Below are 23891 nucleotides of genomic sequence, written 5' to 3' on the forward strand. Positions count from 1 at the left end.
AATTGTTGTCCATTATCAGAGAGTCGTAAAAATACTCTAGCGCAGCACGGATATCGTAGGCGGAGAAGCAAGAAAACAAGAATTACAACAAAGCCATTCCATTCTTCATTCCTGCCTTGAACTAGGCCGATATGAAAACTTCAAATATATAGAATATAGGGGAGAGTAGATCGTAGCGTCATGATTGTTTAAAAAAATAAGGATGCTTTTTTCTCCAATGAATTCTTTATGAGGAAAGAAAATGGAAGAAATTCAAGACGACGTGATAGGGCCAGCAAGTTCCGGTACACCGTCGTTCATCTAAACGTATAGGGACCGTCGACTTTCACGTCACGAATGCCTTCGGGCATCATCCGAAACCACTCGGTCCAGTTCTCGAGACTAAGCGATTCGTCCGTGAGCCTGATTTGCAGCGTCACTTGCGGGCCTGCGTGGTTTGTGTCCGAGTTCGAGAGCGGTTTCGGGAGTTGTAGCGGCAGTGGTGATAACGTAATAGAAGGTAACCGGGCATTGCCCGAGGTCTGCATGTGCAAAGGGGATGGAATTGCCGTCGTCGCTCCCTTTTCTGGATGCCTGTCGAGGATAATTTTTGGAAGGAGGGAAAGCAGCTTCGAATGTAATTCGGCTGCTGAGAGTGTGTTAGGAAAATGCTGGATTGTTCGTGTGCGAAGCTGCTCCGTTAGTGCCCTGGTGAAGACGCCGCGTTCGAGAAGATGGTAATAATCCTCTGGTGCCGAGGCTGCTATGAGTTCCAGCACACCTCTTCGACGGACCATCTTTGTCGCGGGATAGTATATGGAGTCCATGAGGATTAATGTGTCCGAATTGGCTTCTTCCAATATATGCTGGATGCCACTCCAGCGGATTGTTTCGCCTTTCTCTCGGTTTCTGGAACTAATTCCTTGTCAACAACGGGTTCTACACCACGCGAAACTAAAACACTCTCCTCACCTTGATAATACCATCTCTCGATTGTCATCCAAATAGCTAAATCCGTTGTAATATACGATCTTCAGAGTGTCCCTGGTGTCGCTTTTGTCGACGAACTCGTTGATTATCCTGGACAGCCATCTCCAAGGGTTAGAGTAACCATTTCGTGCTGCAGAGGGAATTTTGATGATTTCAGGCAGATAATGATAACACTTTTGGAACACCTCGGCCAGCTCTTCCACAGCCCCTGCTATGCTCGATTCATGCTCGTCTTGCCAATAGATTAGGAGCGCGTAGACATTAGAATAACGACTCCTATATGGCGAAGAGAGAATCTTGGAAGCTATGCCTTCTAGGTCGTGCTTGACTGAACCAAGGTGCGGTATCGAGTACGGTGACTGAGACGCTGTAAGAGGGCTCGGCATCGAGAGATGCCTATCTATCCTGGGTCCAGAGGGAAGGGGTGTTCTGTTAATCCTCGTCTCGTTCGGAGACGTCCGACCTGAAGTGGTCCGTGGATTAAGGGGAGCAGCTGGGGGATCAACGTCCATTTCCTGCGAGTTTTGAGCATAAGGGGGAGGAGGTGGCCTCATCTGGCTTGGGGCCGGACTTATTGGCCGCCCAGCCAGAGTTGCGAGCTCCTGAAGCGGGCTAGAAGAGCGATACTTTTGTACCGCCTCTTCCCATGACATGTTATGATGGTTGGGATGGCACTTCAACGCGATACCTGGTAAGTTACACGCCTCACACGGTGCCGGACGGATTTGGGACTCATCCTCAGCGAATCTTAGGTACTTACAGCGACTCGGCGTCTACGGCAATCAGGGCAAGCGCCCAACTTGCGAATCAGCGCAGCCTTCTCTCTTTGCGCCGCGGAGAGAGGACCAGTTCGTCGACGGCTTGCTCGACGGTTACTCGAAATTTCCGAACCATCTTTGACGGAAAAGATAGACTGTGACGACTCGACACTGTAGGCTGTAGTGGAAGTGTCAGTCGATGTAGCCGTAACGACAGTCGTGTCGGAAGCATTGGTCGAAGTGCTGGAAGCCGTATCTTTCCTCATGGGCGGCGAAGACTGACTGACAGAATGATCCGAGTGATTCTCGATCTTCAAGGGCTCGGGGGGTCCAAGGTGGGCGGCGTGTGCCAGGCGAGGCTGCTGGGGAGTCTCGTAAACATGTTGAGATCTATCATCCGTCTTGGTGCTTTTGGGGAACGACTCTGCCAAGGACGGTGCGGGATGCATATCGTTAGGCACTCCTCGTCAGGGTATAATGGCTACCTCATACTGAAGGACTGGCGGCCACGTTGATTCTCGCCTCGCTGTTCCGTAGAGACCAAACTCAGGTTACCGAATGAAGCCCAACGCTGACGGCAGTGTTGTGTGCTCGAGTTGGGCTGTCATACAACAAACACACGCGCGGATGGTGTAGTGCGTAGATGGCGCGAGTCAAATAGACGAATGCCGTGTTAGACGACCAAAAGACGAATAGGAGGGGAGTGGATGTGTCGTTGGGCACAAGCTACCTGAAGTAGGTAGGTAAGCTGCTAAGTCGCTAAGGTAGTCTAAGGTAGTTCAAGGCAGTTTAAGGTAGTGGTCTACACGACGTGAAGGCTATCGCGGATATGCAGAAGCGAGTACAGCACTATCCCCCTGCCATGGCCCGGGAAAGGTGGTATGGAATATGTATGGGATATGTATGGGATATGTAGGTACGTATGAGATTTCCCGCGTGTCTACTTTTGATTTATAACCCACAACGGGCGTGGGTGATATGCAGGTATATATAACTTACATGTATGGGGGATCCGTTCCCAAATGTGATACAGATGACTTATAGGGAGGTCTTGGGTCTTGACACACGGTTGCACGAGGAAACCTGGAGCTGCCGTGATCTAGATCCAAGCAGCAAAATAGCAGCGTAGCAGCGTATACAAGAGATAGGTGAGGATAGGTGGAGGCAGTATACGGGTGTTATTGCGAGCGCCCAGGTACGGCTCAACTGACAGGATGGGGGTTGGCACAAGTGTGGATAGAAATTGTTTAATGACTCCACGGACAGATCAGTGTGGGTAGGCAGTTTGCAGCATACAGCAGAAGCAGAAGGGTCTCTCGCTCTCTCATTCAAGAATGCCAGGGGGGTTCGTTCGTCCGTTCGCCCATTGCTCGGTATCTGTCTTGTCTCGCCTCTCTTCTCATGTTACATTTCTTTGTTTTCCTCTCCCACTTTCTCTTCTATAAACGCTCCAGTATCTGTCTCTTGGCTCATATAAACTAGTAGTGGCCATTGGCATTAACAGGGACAATGAGATGTTGTTGCTACTGTTGCTATTACTGAGTCTATCAATGTTGCTCTGCGACTGCCGACTGGTTAACTAACCCCGGGTACCTATCCCCTCCGCCATTGCTCTCATCACCCGTAAAGTTGGTGTATGGGTATACGAGATACATGAGCAAGCGAGATCCTACGCTACAAGCTAGAGATAGCTGTGATGTATTGGAAAGACATGTACCGCGGCGCGTGTGGGGATGTTTCCAACATGGTACAGCAGCAGCAGCATGTACTTGGTCACGCTGGGTCGCCATGTGGTGAAGTGAAGCAAGGTAAGTAGGTCAGTAGAATGGCCATGGTCATGGTCCTAGGCCAAGCTCACGGTCATTCATGATCAAGACAAGGGCAGGGCAGGCCCAAGTCCCAGGTCCCTGAAACGGGAAGAGCTGAGAGCGCGCGACTCGGGGATCGCGAAGCGCTGCAGAACAGAAACGCCAGGGCCACCAGGGCCACCAGGGACATCATGTATTCGATTGCCTATCATGGAAGAGCAAGACTGACGTCCCTCCTTGCTCGTCGCTGTCACAGGCCTATGACAGGCTCGAGGGCAAGGCGGGTCCCCGATCTGAGCCCTGACCCGCTTCCCAGATCCCACCCCCTTTATTGGCATTGGCATTCTATGTATGCCGCTGATGACATGCTTTTATTATTAGTAGGAAGTATTGAGCACGTAACGGGTTGCTAGTGTCCAGCGCTATCAGGCCCGTTGCCGCAACATCGTTGTGTTCTCCCCACGGAAACCCAAAAGTGGACTAATTCGGACGCGACTTATGCAGCGGGGATCCTCGCACATGAGCATCGTGAGTCTAGTATCTGGACTAGGCTTGACTAGGGGGCTTGGTATGGCGGTACGTATCCATCCCAGGGTAGGGAGGTGTCTAACCGCCTTACTATGTATAAGTGATTAGCTAGTCGCTCAAGCGACTTTGCTACCAGGATCACATAATGTTTCTCTCTCCAGCTTCTCCTTCTTCGTCTTCCTCCTCTTGCGTTTTCCTTCGTGCTACGCTATGTAGACATGTGTCCGGGATCAGGGCCGTTTCAAGAGTATAACCCGAATTGCATAGCTTCACCTCAAACAGCATACCTAGCACGCCGAAGCGCACGGTCTTTGCTACGGAAGCGCGAGGTGATCAGAATCTCCTACATAGATATCTAAACAACGAATTTTTTTTTCCCCCGGGCTACGGCGGATGTGACGTACAAAATCTAGGTATACATCCAATGCTGCTTCTCGAAACATCAGTGAGCCGCAAGTTACCAATCACAGCCGTCGCCGGCATAATCATCCATGCAGATTCGCCGAAGATGGAGACTCTCACACAGCAGACAGCGATACGCTCCTCTGTGCCTGCATCCATTCCCTCGGCGATTTCCCAAGTCGCAACTGCAACACAGAAGGGGAAGAGAGAGATACCGCGAAGACGAAAATAAAACAAACGGTCGAGAGGACAGTGAGGCGGCAGAAACGCGGGGGGAGGGACTGACTTACGCGAACGTCCACTATGCCATATACTCTAGTGTATGTAACCATTCCCATCAACATGCCCCAGAAAATCGGTATAAGGGACCCTCTCCTGTCCTTTTATCTCTTTTTTTTTTCTTTTTTTCTTTTTTGTGTATTTTTAATTGCTGCTCCCTTCCACTGTTTCCTTGCTGTGCCATCACCCGACAGCAATATTCAGCCAATAGGGTCACGTCGTATTTTCCTGCATTTGGATTCGCTGCTTTCGACCGAGGGGTAGACGAGTAATCGTGGGAGCCAAGGGGGGAAATTGTCCGTTTCTTCTCGTCCGGCACCCACACGCGTACACACACACACACACACACGCACACGCACACAGACACACTCACACACAACCACTCAAAGGAGAGCCCAAGCACGGCATGCCGATGGTACGCTGTCTCATCAGGCTTCCTTCCCTTCAGTCAGCCCCGACTTTGACTAATTCGCTCAACCGGTTGCTGGGTTAATGCAGTCTGCCTGTCATCTGATTACACCAGGACGGCCGCTTGAGACTGATCGTCAAGATAATCAACAGAGACCCCGAGCAAGCTCTTGGTTGGTAATGAGCCTGCTTGTTGTTGCTGCACGGTCAGTTGTTCCGTCTTCACCTGACACATCCGGCGGAAAGGTGCCGAGGGTGTGCGTTTGCGCATTCGACAGTCTTTGCCGCGCTGCTTTACCTCACATCACACACAAGCACACGAACAAACGCACACATAAGCAAGCACACACACACATACTACTCCGTACACACATACCTATCATTCCGTCGTCTCACTCGCTTGAGACTGCCTCGGTGAGGTTAAGTAGGTACGGGATATGGTATAGTAGACTGCATGGGGCATGTTTTAGTCATTTGCTCATGCGATTGGTCCCTTCGGTCAGATACGGCGGGATGCACCAATCCCGGCAACTCTCCAACTCTTACCCGAATATCTCTGAGACTTTTTTTATTGTCCTTCTTCCCTTCTCCCCCCTGCGTTTCTCTACTACGTAAGTATGCTAACCTAACCTACGATTAAACCTCCACTCGCCTAGCTTATACTCTACTCTATATATAATACTTCTACTTGTCCTCGATTATGTCATCCGAGACTGAGTATCAGTCATTTTCACCCTTCTTTCCTCCCCAGATTCGTCTACAACACTTCAACCCACATACTACCTAGATATGCTCGTTCTTGCCATGCTACGCTAATGTATACTATCGAAGTATCTGTACAATAGCGTAGTGTAATTGATAATCACGCGCTATGGTTCCTCTTCCATCTATCTACCCCCTCACTCTGTATTTAGTCTAAGCTCCAAGCCAGGCGGGGACGCGGGCTTGGGTTGGATTTGCCGAAATGAGACAGCCCATGAGAGAGCGCAACGTAGCGTGCAGCTGAGAGACGAGCCCATACAAATCGGTCACCAGTGGTCAGTTTTGCTTCTGGGGCGACCCCTACCTGCGACCAATCCGGCTTCTTCTGGAAGGTCGGTCGAACGTGAGTGGCCGCGGCTCGCCTCGGCAGCCCTTCACCGAGCACCCGAGCCGCCGTCTGCTGGCTGCATCGCGGAACGGTAGGGAGGTTGAAGAGTCGTACAGTATTTCGCTACCTTTCCCTTCCTCCTCTCCCGTTGTCTGTCTCTAGATTATCTACACACCTGATACCATTGTATACAATGCCACCTACCCACCCCCCACCTCTGATCCCATGAAAACCTGTTCCCGTCAGCCCTGTTCAATGTTAGGAAAACCACACGCCTTCCGTCTAGAGAAGGAGGGGGGGACGGAGGAGGGGGGCGGCTAGAAGATCGATCTTCCTCACCCACGCTGACGCACACCGCAAGGTCTAGATAGATAGCCGACGGGGAAGGATGACAGACGTACATAGTATACTAGAGGATAAAAATGGTAATATCAATGCTTGCAGTCATAACAACAATAGTGCCAATGACAATAAATAGGTAAGTAGGCACAATCCCCACCGACAACAGCCGAAGCATTTCGCTTCCGTCACCTTCACGACGCACGGGCAAGGACAGGCAGGGCAATCTTTACACGTAGACTACGACACAAGACACCAAAGTAGTATAGTATAAATCAAAATCCCCCCCTCTCTCTCTCCCTCCCCCAGCGTGGGTAGCCCTCCCAGTCCAGTCCTCATCTGGTTTCTTCCTTGAAACTTGGTTTTTTTATATTATACTGCCTGCCTACCTGCATAGCAATGTCTTTCTTTCATGAGGCTGGACCTGGATAATCTCCGTCTTGTCCCCAACTACAACCAAGGTTAGGCCTAGACGAATTTCGCTCTCCCCACAGCGGGCCGACAGCCCACCGCTGGAGCCTGTCCCGGGGACTGGCCGGGGTTTTGGAGCGAGGGCCAGAGGGATTAAGATTTTGTGTTTTTTTCACAATGCCTTGCGAGGGTTAATTTACCTGCTATCAAGCCTTCGCACCAATAATTTTCCATCTATTTCCTACTGGTACCTCACCATTGCGAATGAAGTCAGTAAATGATCCGCGTCCAGCTCCACTAGCTGACAGGTACTTCCGTAAGTCCTGACTTAACCTAGGTACAGATAGTCGGGGTCCTCTGACTCCCGGTTCCCCGTAACTAACCTGGTGCAGTGTACATGTATAGAGATGCACTACTTATACTTCGTACAGCTTACAGATACCTAGGTAAGGTAGTGTAATTTACTTGGTAGATGGATTATTATCAACAACGCACATCCAGAATTGGCCTAGGTTACCTGAAACCTACATATCTCAAACCAAGGGGGGAGTTGGCTCGGACTTAGTGTGCAAGGAGCGCAAGCACGGCGATAATGCAATTCACGAAACAGAAACACCCGAATGTGACCCGGGCGAGAATTCACGTGGCTTGCATTAGCCTAGGACACAGTAGGAGGTGAGCTTTTTCGCAACGGAACACCAAAAGACAAGGTGGCATGGAAAGGAAGAAGGGAAAGGTTGTAGAGCGTGGGCGATAATCCAAGAGAAGAGGGGGAGGGGGAGGAGTGTTTAGCTAGGTAGGCCTTTTCTGCGAACGAATTACAGCTCAGCATTTCAATCATTTCACGATGCGTGTTTCCGAGCCATCATCTCCCAAGGCAAGGAAATGAGACCCCTCCAGCATGCCGAAGTTGGTAGGTATGAGGTTAAACAAAGAGAGAAAGAGAAGAGAGGGCTACATCGATGCGACCTTAAGACCTACATACATACATACATACATACATAGTGTAGGTACAGGACCCAGTATAGGTAGGCAGCGGACTTGATGAGGTTAACCGCATGCACGCCGCTCGCTGGTCATCCTAGAGGATGAAATCCCGCATCTTCGGTGTGAGGCTCGTGCGACCTTCGCAGCACGCGCTACGGGCTTAGCCGTCGACGACAGATAGTCGGATAATCAGTCAATCTGATAGACGGGTCACTGAATCTCACAAGCTTGGATGAGAACCTTAAAAGACCTACGTTATACCTACCTGATTAGATTAGATAGAAGATCGCTATCCCGGCTAAGCATGACCTGACTTACGTCACGCCCGCCTGGGTAATTATCAGCGATCGAGGCAAGCGAGCGTGTACAGGTATGAGTTTGCGGTGCGCGCGGCCCTGTTTCGCTGAGCGCCAACGCCGCCGCCATGTACGCAAGGTGACCTGACCAAGGTAACAGGTGGTGGATAGGCAGGCAGGCAAGGTCAGGATAGCATGTATTTATTTGCGCGCCACCCCAGCCTCCACACCTATGCGAATATCCACAGCAGCACTGGCTGGCGCAACCCGTACTCCGTCGACATCGTCATGTCCAGGTAGGCTTGCTTACCTGATTGCACCCTGCTTACGCCAAAGCTTTCCTCGGAACGGGATAATGCGTATGCGCACGCACGCACGGCTCGTTTTACCGGATTCCGATACTCGGAGCTGTTCAGCTCGGGTTGCACCTTTCGGTGGCTTGGGGCAGATAGGTCACTGTCCGTCGGTTTCATGAATATGCACGATACACCTCTGTCAGGTCTCGGTGTGCCGAAAAGATATGTCTATGGCATCTGTAAGTGGTTCCCTAGCTGAAGGACAGTAGATTACACAAATGATCAATACATCATAGCTATCACGGTGAAAGTTGCAAAGCCGAGCAATAGTTGATGCTGTATGAGCCACTGAATCATAGAGACCAAAAGTGATTTCCACTATCTACCTCCTTATTAAGTAACCGAATCGTGTGTTTGGAGTACTGCACGGTCTCATCGGCGACTTCTATTCTTGTTTTTCTATCAGGGCTTTGACAACATAACTCATTTACAGTGTTCAGTTCACCGCCAGATACCGACGGACGTAAATTATGTGCTTAGACAATGTTACCCAGTTCCTTCACGGTACGCAACCTTATAATTCCCCCGTTCTTCACCTTGTCCCTGAACTCGCAAAGGCATGGGTCATATGCCCAAGCTTGAAAACTTACTTTCAAAATAGTGCTGCTAAACCCCCATTTCAGCCAGTTGCGTGCAGTACAAAGACGAAAAGTGGTGTTGTGATTATACTTCTCCTAGGTCGCCTATCATATTCTATAGAAAGACACAGATACTTGAGAAAGGCGTCACTAATACCAAAACACTTCTAGATGTGGCCAAGCTAGTAAATCACAGTAACACGTGAGTTGATAAGAAACTTAAACTTCTTTATGTGGGCAAAGTTGTGACCGGTCTACTATTGACCTAGTTCGCAACTGCCTCTAGATTCCCTCATTTTACTCACAATTGTACACAACATCAACAGACTGTTAATTACTAACCAGATATAGTAAAAAATTAAGAGAGGAAAATATTGTACATGCGTGTACGACCGAATATGCAGTTCGCCTACAGCTACAGGCGCATGCGGCATTCCTTGCAAAAGTCCCCTAATAAGACATGTGGCCAAACATTGAAAATGAAGTTATACAGACTTCGCTGGCGTGAGACATACTGGCGGGCTTTTGGAAGGTCGGCAAAGGGCGAACCATTGTGTATGAAGTCAGGTCTGCCACCAAGGCCAAGAGGAGGCTTGATGCTTAAGGACCTTTATAGCCCTAAAAGAAATTTGATTGTGAATACCTTCAATTCCAAGCCCTACAACCAGCCCCTTTGTAAACAGTAACTACTATAATATTCTGTAACAGATAGACCTATGAAGGTCCCAGATTCTACTGTGGTGTGTTGTATCATCTCTGAAACAAGGTAGGTGTCATTGACCAACTGTTAGGGGATGAGTTTAATTAGACTTCTCCAGGTACGCGCGGAATCCCGGGATTCTAAAGAGGTAAGCTTGTCCATAATGAATGGTTTAGCCCTAGGCCTATTTACATAGTTATATTGTTTCTAAAATAGCCTCATATTTGCACTGGGAACGAAGCAGCCAGGTGGTGAGTCTTTTGAACCTTCTTTCTTGTATCTGCTTGAATTGACTTGGGACGGGGCCTCTGTCGTAAAATAACCTATGGATCTAGTTCATAGTAATTATTTTTCATGAGATGATCTAGTTATAGTGCTATTTCCCCTTTTTATAATAGAAGCCTCGGGGATGATGCTTTAAACAAACCATGTTCTACGGCGTTCAACACAACTATGGATTAGCCACTGATCAAAAGAAAAAGAAACATGACGCCAATTACACTCTTTCTGTTTGTTTCTTTTCCCATCCCTCCTAAAGTTTTTCAAAGTTGAACAGCAATTGCTTTCTAAGTAAGTCAGTGCCATGTGGTGACTATAAACGACGGGGTAGGTTTCAGCACAAAATCCAAGTCATGAAAAGCATAAGGAGGGAAACTTACGCTGATATTATGCGATGTAACATAGGTGGAGTTAGGTTGACGTGAAAATGGCGTCGAGCACCCAATAACTCTAGGATATTTTTTTCCGAATTCACTGTTTAAGTCTATCACTACTGTGTGCCATATCCTCACTGCCTGGGATACGGGAGTCAATACAGGTGCACGTTATATGCTGTATATATTTCTGGTTTACATGAATATATTCGTAGTGGCTGTAGAGGACCTAGAGCATTTTGGCAATCAGAATGGAAATCAACCCAGCTCCTACAGGTAGCCCAAGCCTATATACAGGAATATCGTCAAAGGGTGGGGAGCGAGGTAACATTAGCACTGCCCTGTCATCTTATCCTCGGACCAATAGCTAGGATATAGAACTAAAGTTGTAGTAAGGCTCTTGTATCTTCGTAATTTCCTAGAGCTGGTTAATAGTGGCGATTGCTGATGAAAATCCCTTGATTCGTATTATATAAGCCGTATGAGGCTCGAGAATTGAAGAAGTGTGATTGGATAGGTATCATTTCGGAACAAGGTCGACGACAGTTGTCTTCTAACCTTAAAGCATAAGCTTAGATTATTCAAACTAAAAACGGTAGCTCTTAGGGATTTTTAACTGAGGCTAAGCTTGTGAGTAGTCATAGTTGGCCTGGCTATGATCCGACTGAACTTAATTTCTTATTCCTATAAGAACTTTTACGTATGATTAGTTGAAAAGCAGACGGCAGAGTTGTCGCTACGGTTAGAGAAGTGAGGATTAACACGCGGATCTCTCATTCTCTACCCGATAAACGTATCGAGCTATCTTATACACGAGTGCCTGACGAAAGCCATAGGAAGACCCTGATAGGTAGCATTCATACAGAGAAATAGACCTAGCCTTTGTGTGGCGCTTCTCGAGCTGATTAAATCCCAACGAGTGGACTGCAGGATTTCAGATGGAATAATACCCTATCTATCAACCAAATAGACATTAACAAGCGCGAACAGAACATGGGAATTTCGCGTTTCGTATATGCTTCCTGCCAAAGACAAACAAGAGTTAGACATTATCCAGCTTGTCCATAATCCTATGGAGTTGGTCGTGGGTTCTTGATTTAGAGCAGACAAGTGTTGTTCGTCACGACGACTCGCTGATGCTCCTTTCTAGTGAATATACTAACGTTGATAGCTTCATAGGTGTGCGATTGATAGAAATGATAGAAGCAGTAAAGAGAATTAGCCGTTTGGTGATATATCGATTTCAATGCGTCTACCTAGCGGCTATCAACCTTGTCACCATATATCAGGTTTTATGTGAAGAGTTATCGGTGTCAAAGTGACGTATTAGAAATTCGAAATTGCGAGTCAACTTAGGGTAGCAAAACGGATAATGTTGCTTGATAAAGCTGCTACTTGAGTTTACTGTTGTGCACATTCCAACTCCTATGGGCTTTGATATAATAGAACAGATGTCAGGTGATGAACTGACGATATTTGAAACCGTAGGCAAAATCCGTTAACTTAGTGTACATAAACAGAATGCGTAACTCATGAATAAGTAATCTTGGGATAATGGAGCGCTGCCTAGCTCCCAGTCCTCATAAGCTATATGCTAATCTCTTCAAATAGTGCTCTTCACTATTGGAGTGTAGCCAATCCTCTTTCCAGTTATGACTGCTTTGCGCCAGTGACAGGGCACACGCCAGAGACGTTACTCATACTGGGATGAACGACTACCTTGTCCTTGTGATGGCCAATCTTGGCTTTCGTGATGGGGCATTCAGCATCGTCTGCCTTGCCTTGAGTACTGGGGTGGTCTGGTGGGAGAACAGCGGTGACGGGTCCGGCTACTGGGCAGACCACGTCGTCCATTTCTTTGCTCTTCGCCTCGTTGACAACATTCTTCAGAGCAGGGCAGGCATTGGCGTCTGGTGAACCCGTAAATTGGGTTGTTGGATTGTTCGGCGCAGAAGGGTGTTTGTGGAGGTTTCCATGGTGCTCCGTTTTGGCCCCCACTACAGGGCAGGTCTATTACACAGGCTGGAATCAGTAAATTGCCAGATAGGGAAGGGATTCATCCCATGTTTCGGGATGATGCAGGAGTCATGAAGCCCAAAAGCTGGCGAAGAGAAAAGGGAGGGGGGATACATGACTCCAGGGTACTAACCTGACCAGGTCGAGATAGGTCGACATCAGGATGAGAAGGGGGCAAGGTGCTGTTGGTGGTGCCAACGACGGGACAAACTTGAGCTGACATGTTGAGAGTAGTAGACGATAATTAGTATGAAAGTTGTAGAATTGTGGTGCGCGGGATTTGATGCTTCCTGCGTGTGCGTCGAGAGTAGGTATGGATGTTGTGGGAGAGTATGTATCTGAGGCAAGAGACCAGCTATGTATGGGTCTGACTAGTTATGTTTAGCAAAGTATTTAGTGTTTAGTGTAGTTGTTTTAGAATCAGGATGGGAATGAAAATGAGGGGAGAAATAGGATATTTAGGCAATGGTGATGAGGGAAGCGAGAGAAGATAACTACGTAAGGGCGGGCTAAGATCAAACATGGATCAGAGGCCATGCCTCGAGGGCTGGCGAGTCCTAGCAGTCCTAGATAGCAGCTCCTTTACAATGTCCAGACAAAGGGGAAAAAGAAAGCTGAAGGTCACGATGATAGCTATTACATCATAGGCCGGAGGCTATTGGATGGGATTGGATGGGATGCTTTAACACCAGCAAATGGGGCCGGCAATCTAGTAATCAAGCCATGGTGATTGGACACAGCAGTCCAGAGCAAATCCGGGGTAGCTGTCCACCATGCAAGTACATGTACATGCGTGTACCTATACCTATCTACGTACTACTTCGTATGGTACAAGGAAGGGTGCGGACGGGCAACAATGGTATTAATGAGTAGGTATTCTAGCCGTTCACCAAAATCTGCCATTCTACATCCTACTTCAGCCACCCAAATAGGTAGATAGACTGCCGTTGGTCGAATAATACTTCCCAATACTCGGTATAACAGCTACAGTAGAATGTACATGTATCAAGGTTGTAGGTAGGTAAACTCTCATCCCTTCCCAAGGGGAGACCCAGGGCAAGCAACAATTGCCCCACCTCATGGCCCCCACTAGTGATAAAGCTATCTTATCAAGATGATCTAACCAAGTAAGGAATTTGGCCCTCCGTCACCGCCTGGCAGAAAGCGCTCGCCGCCAAAATTTTGGCTGGAGCTTGCTGCCGCTGCGCGCCCGCGCAAGGTTGTAGGTATTATAGGTCGTGCCTCATATCGCGAACGCCAGTTCCAATCGCTCCCGCAGGGGAACATCGCCGCCAAGATGCCGCAAAAGGAGGTGTAAGTCTGCGCATGTAGTGGATTGTGCCACCATCATAGAAGTAGATTCTGACTTCTTCCCTGTCTAGTGACTCCCGCATTCCGACGTTGATCAGTAATTGCATTCAAACCAACCAGCGTGGGCTGTTCATTCTCGTGGGCGACGAGAGCAAAGATGTCATAGCTAAGCTATACTACGTCTTGACCACACTCAACCTAAAATGCAATAAAAGCGTTCTATGGGCATACTCGAAGAAGCTTATAGGTAAGTATTTCGGTGTCTCTTCGTCATCACTCACCTTGACACGGAACACACAGGTTTCACGAGTCATAGGGCCAAGAGAGAGAAGAAGATCCAGAAGGAGATTAAACGAGGCATTCGCGAACCGAACACCGAAGATCCCTTTGAACTATTCGTTTCCGTGTCCGACATACGCTACACTTACTATAAAGAGACGGACAAGATTCTAGGCAATACCTATGGAATGGCAATCCTGCAAGATTTCGAGGGGATCACACCCAATGTGCTGGCCAGAACCATCGAGACCGTCCAAGGCGGTGGGCTCTGTATTCTCCTCCTCAGGGGGATCAGCAACCTTAAGCAGCTTTACACGCTGTCCATGAGCGTCCACTCTAGGTTCCGTACCGAAGCCCACCAAGACGTCGTCGCCCGCTTCAACGAGCGCTTCCTCCTTTCTCTTGGCGGCTGCCAAAACTGCCTTGTGATCGACGATGAGCTGAATGTACTCCCTATAAGTGGGGCGAAAGGGGTAACGCCGCTCCCTCCTCCCGATCTCGATGAGCCGAAGACCGAGGCCCAGAAGGAGCTTGGTTCGATCAAGGACTCCTTACAGGAAACCGAAGTTGTCGGATCTTTAGTCAACCTTGCACGTACCGTTGATCAGGCAAAAGCCATATTAACATTCATTGATGCCATAACTGAGAAGAAGTTGAGAGGGACAGTTGCGTTAACGGCCGCTCGTGGTCGTGGCAAGTCGGCATGCTTGGGTCTCGCTATTGCGGCAGCTGTTGCACTAGGTTATTCGAACATTTTTGTTACATCTCCTTCACCGTAAGTACTATCTCAACCATCTCATGTCGCTTTTCTTCTACCAGAGTCGATCTTCGTACCCTGAGAGCTGTAACTACCTGGCATTGCTTTGACATTCCATGGTAAAAGTCATTGCTAACTCCTAATGCCCCCAAGTGAAAATCTGAAAACCCTGTTTCAATTCATATTCAAGGGGTTCGATACCCTCAATTATCAGGACCACACAGATTACCAGATCGTCCAGTCTACCAACCCTGATTTCCAGAAAGCTATCGTGAGGGTTAATATAACGAGAACACACCGTCAAACTATCCAGTATATCCGACCGGAAGATGCTCATGTCTTAGGGCAGTGTGAACTACTGGTTATCGACGAAGCCGCTGCGATCCCGCTACCATTGGTCAAGAAGTTGATTGGTAGCTATCTTGTTTTCATGGCCTCAACAGTGAATGGATATGAGGGTACTGGCAGATCTCTTTCCTTAAAGCTCATAAAGCAGTTGAGAGAGCAGTCAAGTGTTGGCGCAACTGCGACAGATACAGAAACCGTTGACCGGTCGACTGGCAAAGCTTCCAAACTCTCGGCAGACGATCAACTCCTGGGTACACGCTCTCTGCGCGAGATCACACTCGAGGAGCCTATCAGGTATTCTCAGGGGGATGCGGTTGAGAAGTGGCTTAACAACCTTCTGGTGTTAGACGCACCGCCCGGTAGGTCGCTATCAAAAGGCTGTCCTGATCCAGCCAGCTGCCATCTTTTGAAGATCAATAGAGACACACTTTTCAGCTTTCACCCAGTCGCGGAAAAGTTTCTTCAACAGCTCGTACAACTTTTCGTCGCAAGCCACTATAAGAATACACCCGACGACCTGCAGTTGCTTAGTGACGCCCCTTCACATGAACTCTACGTTCTGTGTGCACCAATTGATCCTAATTCAAACCGGCTTCCGGAGCCCCTCTGTGCAATTCAAGTAGCCCTCGAAGGACAGATTTCCCGTCAAAGTGTTCTCAACAGTCTCAGCCGCGGTTCCAGACCTGCAGGTGACCTAATTCCCTGGCTGGTAAGCCAACAATACCAAGACGATGAATTTGCGTCATTGAGCGGTGCTCGTGTTGTTCGCATTGCAACTTCCCCCGAATTCACATCGATGGGATATGGAGCGAAAGCACTCTCGGATCTGATTTCGTTTTACGAAGGCAAATTCGCAAGCTTGTCCGAGACGGAAATCGAGAATGAAACAAGCATTGTCCGAGTGACCGATGCGGAACTGGAGAACGGCACCTTAAAGGATGAAATTACTGTTCGCGACATTGCCACTTTGCCGCCTCTCTTCTCCAAGCTGTCAGAGTGTTGTCCAAGCGCTATAGAATACATTGGTGTCAGTTACGGCCTCACACAGCCTCTACATAAGTTCTGGCGGAAAAGTAAGTTATCCAATAACTTATGTCGACATTCTCGATTTATATCGGAAAAATCTTGCTAATCACTATGCTTAACAGATGGCTTCTCGCCAGTTTACTTGAGACAAACTGCCAATGACCGTAAGAGAATTCCTCACACTAAGTCTCGTCTACAATCGTCCATGAGATGCCATCATCGAAGCTTTTGGGCCAAACTGTTTCGAATTTCCAAACTCACCAGACTATTTATTGGGTTAATAGCCACTAACTTCCTCAATAGTCACAGGTGAACATACGTGTGTTATGCTGCGACCACTGGAATCAAGCGACAAAACATGGCTAGGATCATACGCCAATGATTTCCATAGCCGGTTCCTTTCGCTCTTATCCTACAGATTCCGAACTTTTGATTCGATAACAGCACTGAGTATCAACGAAAGTGCTACCTCAGGGGCTCATTTGGACCCTTCCCATAACCCTGCACCATTTACAAAAGAGTCTTTAGATCAAGTCCTCACGCCATTTGATCTAAAGAGGTTGGCAGCATACGCTAACAATTTATTGGATTATCACGTTATACGTAAGTAAAACCATAATGCCTCTTTCGAATTCCTATGCCCAAGTCCAGCTGTCCCCTTACAAGATAACACAAGTTCCGAGTCCTTAAAGTACCCACAGATATCTATTGCTCAAACAGACAAATGGCTGATTTCATTATAGTTGATTTGATGCCCCGTATATCAGAGCCTTATTTTCGGGGACGCTTAAGTGGCATTCAGCTGAGCAGTCTTCAGCGAGCTATGCTATTGGCAATATCTTTGCAACGGAAAGAACTGGATGATTTTGCAGCAGAACGTTCAGTCTCTAGTTCTCAAACTTTGGCCATGTTCATTAAGATCGTGAAGAAATTCGTTGTCTACTTCGAAGGACTAGTGTCAGGCGCACATGAAGCTGCCCTGCCGAAAGATACCATTGGCGTCAGCGTTGCTAATGCGAGTGGCATGCACGATGATGAGATTATAGATACTCGGTTTAATCCCCTTGAGAAGTCGTTAGAGGAAGAGCTGGAAGAAGGCGGCGACGAAGCTTTGAAAGAGATACGACAAAAGCAAAGGGAATTAATTGATTCCTTACCGCTAGACCAGTGAGTTACCATTATCTGATGTCAACCCAATGATGCAACTTAAGTACTGATACGAAGCTAGGTATGAGGTGGAAGGTGATACACCTGCATGGGATGATGCTGAGAAACAAGTGCGAAGCGCCGCCAAGCGAGGACAGGCCAACCCCGTAGTCAGTATCAAGTCTAGTAAGGTAAAAAGAAAGGCTGGTGCTACAGCAGCCGAGGTTTATGAAGAGGCATTCGGGGATAAACCACACAAAAAGGCAAAGAAGTCCAAAAAGGGCCACTGAAATTAGAGCTTCGGAGGATGGCATGTATAGAAATGCATATTCTGGTGTTAGGGCGTCTTAAAACGGGGATTATGGTTTGATCCCTTGTATCCATTGATATCCGGTTTACCGCAATCTTCTGAAATGATTACACCAATCTTGAACATAACACAGGCCTATTATTATATAGACATATTGAGAAAAAGTGTGACTAATGTGTATTAGCGACTTTTTAAACCTATCAGTAAAATGGAAGATAAATATCATCATGTAGAATTAAATCATGAACAATGAAGAATTTTAATAATGAATACTTGAAATATTTATATCATGATTTAAGTTTTGAGAGAATTGAAGAAACCCTTTTACAGATGTATCAAGCTCTTTGTGGCCAGTGTCTATCTATCACTACTCAAGGGTTCTATGGAGAGATTGAAGGGCAATTAGTCCAACCATATAATCAGAAATCCACTACTTCTTGAGACCTTGAGGTATTGCTTCCCTTTTTTCCCACTGCAAGTAGTTTGACAACAACGACTTTGATCTCATTAAGGGAATAATACAATAAGTTCCCAGATATCAGGCGAAGAACAGATAACCGGTGAAGTAGTTGTCATAGGAAGAATAGAGGCAAGGCGTTTAAATTGGCAGTGCTATCTGTACTACATACCATTCTTGGCTTTTTATTGCTTGAGTAAGCATTTCGGTGGTAGGGAACTGGCCGCGACGATTCATAGTGGGAAATAAACACTGAATACAGAAGAACATACGTTGGAGAGTCAGCATGGGTGTCAATTCCCCTACTTTGAGTACTCGTTTGTGAAAATCTCGTTTATCAAGCAATTGATCTCTTCTCGTGAGTAAAGGCACTTGCCGCGAGTTCGTTGAAATAACGCAACCGAAAACGGGAAGGGATTACAATACTCATGCAGAAGGTTCACATTGAGTGTTATGTTAATCATCACAAGATTTAAATTCCCGGTTGACGTATTCAATTGATAATATAAGGTTGTCGAAGTTTGAGTGGTTATATGTGGAGTTATGGGATAGTGACGTTCAAAATGGCAGCCATTTTGCAATTGATATCAGCCCAACAGATTGAATCAGTCACCTTGTCGGATAAGAGGAGAGTATAGTATGACCACAACAGAGAGACTCGGATTTCTCTAGGGCTAGCTCGAAACGTCAAACTTTTCTATCTTACTGCATCGACAAGCAAACGCAACTGAATCTATTATTACAAGCTGTTCGATGGTAATTCATTCATGTTCTATTTCAGACCAACATACATGATGTATTAACTTAGCGATAGCAACACTCTCACGCAACAACAAGAGCTTTTGCTTCGAGAAGAAAGCCAGTCTATCTTACAGCAAGCGAAACACTGTTCACCCTCAATCATCGGTCTTGAAGATTCTTCAAGTTTCATCTCTGAAAACACCGCAGGTATCAGTTTGGCATTCAATTTCGATGCCTTCGTACTTGCGTCTAAGATATACTAGCGCGATGGGAGATCACATTTGCGATAGGCCATTAAGGCGCACTGTTAGGCACCTGCGCAAGAGAATCTTGAACACATATCTTCGAAGCGAAATACCAATCTAAACACTCACTCCTTGTCGTTAAGCTGCCTCGTCTAGGCCTGCCTCATCTGAAATGTTTTCATTAAAACCGCATACCAGCTCTGCCAGCTAAGCAAGCAGTGGGAGCATCCAACTACCATCGGAAGTTAATAGTATGATGTTGAAGCATCAGTCCGTGGACATGCAAGATACAATTTCCTTAGACTCTCCGTCAAGAGGCACACGCAAGGCTTCGAACCAGGCAAGGATATTCCATCTTACTAGCCCTTACAGAAAGGCCTCAAAACCCAAGATCATGACGTGTGATTGTAGAAGCTATATATTTCCTCAAAATACCCTTGTTGGGGAGGGAAAATGGGCCATCTTGGACCAACCAAAAGTAATCAAGATTGACTCATATCCTCCCGAGAAAGTTGTCAAAAAAAAAAAAAAAGTCTCATCGTCGTGGCTTGATAAAGTGTTTCGAGAAATTTAGAATGATTGTATAAATAAGAGATACGAGTACCTACAGTACTATTTCAATTTCGTCGGATCTTCAGATTTTTACCTTAGCTCGCTTTAATTAACCCCCTGCGACAGAAGACCAATCATGGAGACGGGATCGAGCGACAACCAACTTCAGCTACCCTTACTATTCAATAAGCCTAACCATCCAAGGTTACATGTCAGTAAATTTTACGCATCAACTAGAGAACTGGGAACGAATTATTCGCTTATCACATTGGAATTACAGTTGTAAAGAGAGAGATCTTTGAAGTAACCGGATTGTTCGGAAAACGCCACACCAAATGGGATGAACTCGGCGGCGAGCGTACACTTGCGCGAACCCTGACTTGAAAAGAGATCAAGTTTACCTTTGATTAGATTCAAGAATTTCTGTCTATGTGTAATAAGTTGACTGAGCAATCGAAGCCCTAGAGGGTGGTCTTGTTTGCCAGAACCTCTGTAGTAAACAAGCTCCAGAGACGTTCTGTTTATGTTCTCTCTTTGTAGCGATTGATGCGGAATTATGACGATTGAGAAGTGACCAAAGGTATCGAGATGGCAGGTGAGACTTGGGGCGAACTCTACAAGTCCTTTCTGCGGTTGCGTGTCCGAAACGTCACGAACTTCCATTGTTCGACTGTTCTCTTCAGGATGAGACGTTTAAGTTGATGAGTTCAGGAGCTCCTGAAGACTGTTTTTACCGGGTGCAAGATTCTTTGGATGTGGGTCGAATGTCAGACGACAACAATACTAGATCCACGTCCAACTTTCCGAAGCGTTCTCGATGGGAAGATGATGCAGCAAACGTTGATAGATAGATAGGTAATCCCGGAGAATTGAGAGGAGTTGCAGAAACAGTAACCATAGCGTAGTCTTTCGAAACCTGACATGATTCCGCGCTAGGCAGATAGCCGCAGAAAAATCCCGGCGTGGCAGTTATCCATACTCTCCGGGCTTATGTGGTCACTCGGAGACTCATCCCATGAAGTTCCATCCGGGGTCCTCCTGCCACCACTTGTACTCTTCGGTTCACACTCGAAACAGGAGTCGTCACTGTCTGATGTGGAACATGGACGATCTTCATGGTTTGTGCCAGAACGCCCCAACAAGGGTGCATTCCCGGGTTCACGGATAGTGTTGTGATATTGTTGCTGATCATCTCCTTCTGATTGTTGACGGTTTAGCTGTCCTTGTATTCCACTGTGCGTCGTTTTTGAAACTCTAAGTCGAGTTGGACCATGTCGTTGTCATCCAACGTAGCACATATGTCCTGAATACAACAGTTGTCTTTACCCAGACGGTCTGGTCGATGAAATGCTCCGGACCTTAGCTCTCCTGTTCCCACAATCCGAGTTCAGTTCTTCATCTTGGGGCGATAAAATGAAAGGAAAGTGGTTCTAGAAGACAGGCTCTCCATGTAGTCCTGCATTATTGGTCCTCGCGTTACCCTCTGTGGCGTTCTTCGAGCGGAAGATGGGCGGTTAGAATCATTCAAATTCTGGAGGGACGGGCTGATCACCTTCAAGCAGCTCTATGTCGATGCGACTCCAAGAACTATCAATCAGTGGTGGTATGACAGGCGTGATGGAGAGAGGTGGTTCACATTCTGGTTGGCCGTTCTAGTGTTGCGCATTACGATCACACTTGCTCTCACCCGGTATATTGAGAGTGGTCTGCAGGTATACGAAGCATATGATGCGACCATTGTTTAGCAAACTGACAACCCATCCAACAGCGGCACTAATACAGGGCCCGCCTCTATGTAATACCCAAGAGACATCTCCGGACGCAAAAGCCGTAGTCCGGAGATGCTGTACGCCGCCATCCGTTAGGCTAACATGCGTTATTCAATTGGTGGTGCGGTGACCAGCGATGACTTCTGCCCTGTGAACTTGGGGCGTTTGTCTGTCGTCGACTGCTCAATACTGCTACCGTATGGTATAAGTGGGAATGTCGAATTTCCAGATGCTGTCACGACAGCCCATGTGTGCGTGCTGAATGTATGTAAGAGAGCCACATCACAAGCCCCAGGCTGCCTTAGGTACTACGTAAGGATTTGTGTTACCCGAGAGGCAAGCCATCTCATCTGTGATGGCAGCAAATTGTTGATGTGCAACATTCAAGTTGACGTAGTAAGGCGCGGTCCACGTACCCGGCCAACGTCATTACGATTTACGGAGTAGCCGGCGAGGGATCTCGAACGTTATACGAAGTTGGCGCCAGTCCGGTTGGAATGCTCTCGGTCGTAGTGAGTGATTAGCGCCATTGGTGGCGGGATGCTCACCACTGACTCGCTGGTCGGTCTCGGGTTGAAAGCGGATTGGCAGAAATCGGGCTAATTGCCACAGAGCCGTGTTTCTTCCTAAGTAGTTGTATCGAATGATCCGAGACAATGGGGATCCAAGGCAACGGGCTATGTACCACCTTTCCTCAGATCGAGGTACTTTGACAGTGCTGCGTTGTATTGCAGATAGTGCACACGAATATCCCGATCCAGAGCAGAGTTTCAGAATGAAAAGGTTGGAGTAGCGAGTAGATGGGTAGACTTGGCGGGGGATCCGGCGTGTCTACCACCATGTACCTGGTATGCTACGTAAAAATTACCGTGTACCTACTCTCATACAGTAGTCGTGACATTACATTTAGAAGTCATGGTAGTTAGTAGCTCGTTAGTAGTACCTCGATGTAGATTACTGTAGCACGATGCGCGAATGTCGAGACGGACCGTCACGCACGACGATATCTGCACTATACCTAATAACCACGCATGGCGGTGCCTCGAGGCAGAGGGTGTCTGCAGAAGCCCGCCCATATGTGACTCCATATCTGGCGATGGCCGATAGGTGTCGGCTAGACTAGACTGGGTGTTAAGACTGACTGATACCTACCGATAGCGCCTCGAGAATACGAGAATTGGGATGCGAAGGGCACAATGCGGAGTGTGAGTGGGCGTTTCCCCAACCCCATTATGGCATGTGGATGAGGCCTGCAGCCAATTGTCGGTGCTTGGAGAAGCTGGACGAGCAAGACCTGGATCGCCTGTCCATCTTTGCACAGATGTTGTACGAAGGGGTACTTACATAGGTATTCATTCGTAGGTAGAAGGAGGGAGGAGGGAGGAGGGGGGCAGAGAACACGAGCCCATCCCCTCTCCTCGATATGAGCTGCATATAAGCTTTCTTGTTCTGCTTGTTACTTACTCAATACGACGGGACGGGGGGTCGATGTGAATTAGGAGTCATCTGGATAGGATAGGATAGGATAGGATATACCAGGGCAGACTAGGGCAGACTATGTCTTTACTGAGTCCTTTACATACTTAGGTACATACATAGGTAATGTGCGGGTATATTGCCATGGCGATGGGCATCTGCATTCCAACCAAGGGTACAAACAGATACGTAGAGCAGTGCAAAATGGCAGCAATAAAATGGAATTGCAAAAGTTGAATGAATCTAGGCTCTGTCGGTACTTGTTCACTTATCATCATCCACGCTAAGTATACATACTTAGTACGGTAGCCTATTAGTAGCTGGTGCGAAGATGCCCGTCTCTGCTCGTCTGAGATGCTAGCGGTTTGCTAGCGTGGCGTAGACAAGCGATAGCAGGGAATAGCAGGGGGAGCTGGATACAGTACGGGGAAGGGGGTTAGGTATTCGAGGACCGAGGGTTACTTGCACAGTACTCTAGGTAGACACCTTAAGTATGTGTACTGAATCGTTGCTTCGACAATGAAACCGTGTTATAGGTGGGAATCACTAATTCTGCACAGGAAGAGTCTGCCGCTTTTCGATTCTATCGACACTCGAAATCAAGATCAACTATCAGCTGCGGAACCTGGGAACCTGGCATGCTAGCCTACCTAAAAGTACTATATATGTACCTACCTACTTATTTACTTACCTAGTGTAAGTATGTAGGCCAGACCCCTGTAATGCCTCATCTCGACTAAGCAACCTTGTACATGTAGAAAGAAGCCCAGCTCATCGTTAACCGTCAGTGCTGCAGCGTAGCGGTAGATAATAATAAAGAATATAGTATTATTTAGTTAATGGTCATAGTGCCCTGTTTCTTGAGCGGTAGGTATGGAGAAAGTACCTACCGGTAT

The 23891-nt window shown here is 47.4% G+C and overlaps 5 protein-coding genes across 5 annotated transcripts; 3 read left to right on the plus strand and 2 right to left on the minus strand.

The window, feature by feature from the left end:
• Positions 1-2693, minus strand: F5B22DRAFT_661003 (uncharacterized protein). The gene is made up of 3 exons (XM_047980337.1): positions 1730-2693; positions 952-1643; positions 1-894 (listed from the first exon to the last, which is right to left on the minus strand). Exons 1-3 carry the CDS (start codon positions 2174-2176, stop codon positions 297-299), a joined length of 1737 nt encoding a protein of 578 aa, XP_047826060.1. The 5' UTR covers positions 2177-2693; the 3' UTR covers positions 1-296.
• A 1524-nt stretch (positions 2694-4217) lies between these two features.
• Positions 4218-6204, plus strand: F5B22DRAFT_493600 (uncharacterized protein). Its single transcript, XM_047972374.1, has 3 exons — positions 4218-4785; positions 5306-5763; positions 5984-6204. The coding sequence occupies exons 1-3, from the start codon at positions 4555-4557 to the stop codon at positions 6000-6002; spliced, it is 708 nt and encodes a 235-aa protein (XP_047826061.1). The 5' UTR covers positions 4218-4554; the 3' UTR covers positions 6003-6204.
• A 5705-nt stretch (positions 6205-11909) lies between these two features.
• F5B22DRAFT_626500 (uncharacterized protein) lies at positions 11910-13251 on the minus strand. Its single transcript, XM_047976252.1, has 2 exons — positions 12712-13251; positions 11910-12572 (listed from the first exon to the last, which is right to left on the minus strand). Exons 1-2 carry the CDS (start codon positions 12799-12801, stop codon positions 12213-12215), a joined length of 450 nt encoding a protein of 149 aa, XP_047826062.1. The 5' UTR covers positions 12802-13251; the 3' UTR covers positions 11910-12212.
• A 469-nt stretch (positions 13252-13720) lies between these two features.
• F5B22DRAFT_626503 (GNAT acetyltransferase 2-domain-containing protein) lies at positions 13721-17974 on the plus strand. The gene is made up of 8 exons (XM_047976253.1): positions 13721-13892; positions 13961-14136; positions 14190-14943; positions 15079-16346; positions 16422-16463; positions 16603-16902; positions 17043-17466; positions 17528-17974. Exons 1-8 carry the CDS (start codon positions 13876-13878, stop codon positions 17733-17735), a joined length of 3189 nt encoding a protein of 1062 aa, XP_047826063.1. The 5' UTR covers positions 13721-13875; the 3' UTR covers positions 17736-17974.
• An 801-nt stretch (positions 17975-18775) lies between these two features.
• On the plus strand, positions 18776-19216 carry F5B22DRAFT_651372 (uncharacterized protein; the record flags this gene model as incomplete). Its single annotated transcript, XM_047979452.1, has 2 exons — positions 18776-18849; positions 19027-19216. 2 exons carry the CDS (start codon positions 18776-18778, stop codon positions 19214-19216), a joined length of 264 nt encoding a protein of 87 aa, XP_047826064.1.
• Positions 19217-23891: the final 4675 nt, after the last annotated feature.

The sequence above is a fragment of the Xylaria bambusicola genome (assembly GCF_022495145.1).
Source record: "Xylaria bambusicola strain CBS 139988 unplaced genomic scaffold F5B22scaffold_67, whole genome shotgun sequence".
In the NCBI taxonomy this organism is placed as follows: domain Eukaryota; kingdom Fungi; phylum Ascomycota; class Sordariomycetes; order Xylariales; family Xylariaceae; genus Xylaria; species Xylaria bambusicola.

Bases quoted from the DNA above. Each gene is read 5' to 3' on its own strand.
- F5B22DRAFT_661003 (XM_047980337.1), bottom strand. From the start codon at position 2,176: ATGCATCCCGCACCGTCCTTGGCAGAGTCGTTCCCCAAAAGCACCAAG. The intron at 1,644-1,729 runs GTAAGTACCTAA...ATCGCGTTGAAG, and splicing joins GCCGTAGACGCCGAGTCGCT to TGCCATCCCAACCATCATAA. The intron at 895-951 runs GTGAGGAGAGTG...ACAAGGAATTAG, and splicing joins CGAGAGATGGTATTATCAAG to TTCCAGAAACCGAGAGAAAG.
- F5B22DRAFT_626503 (XM_047976253.1), top strand. The intron at 16,347-16,421 runs GTAAGTTATCCA...TATGCTTAACAG, and splicing joins ACATAAGTTCTGGCGGAAAA to ATGGCTTCTCGCCAGTTTAC. The intron at 16,903-17,042 runs GTAAGTAAAACC...ATTTCATTATAG, and splicing joins ATTGGATTATCACGTTATAC to TTGATTTGATGCCCCGTATA.
- F5B22DRAFT_493600 (XM_047972374.1), top strand. From the start codon at position 4,555: ATGCAGATTCGCCGAAGATGGAGACTCTCACACAGCAGACAGCGATAC. The intron at 4,786-5,305 runs GTATGTAACCAT...GATAATCAACAG, and splicing joins ACTATGCCATATACTCTAGT to AGACCCCGAGCAAGCTCTTG.
- F5B22DRAFT_626500 (XM_047976252.1), bottom strand. From the start codon at position 12,801: ATGTCAGCTCAAGTTTGTCCCGTCGTTGGCACCACCAACAGCACCTTG. The intron at 12,573-12,711 runs GTTAGTACCCTG...CCTGTGTAATAG, and splicing joins ACCTATCTCGACCTGGTCAG to ACCTGCCCTGTAGTGGGGGC.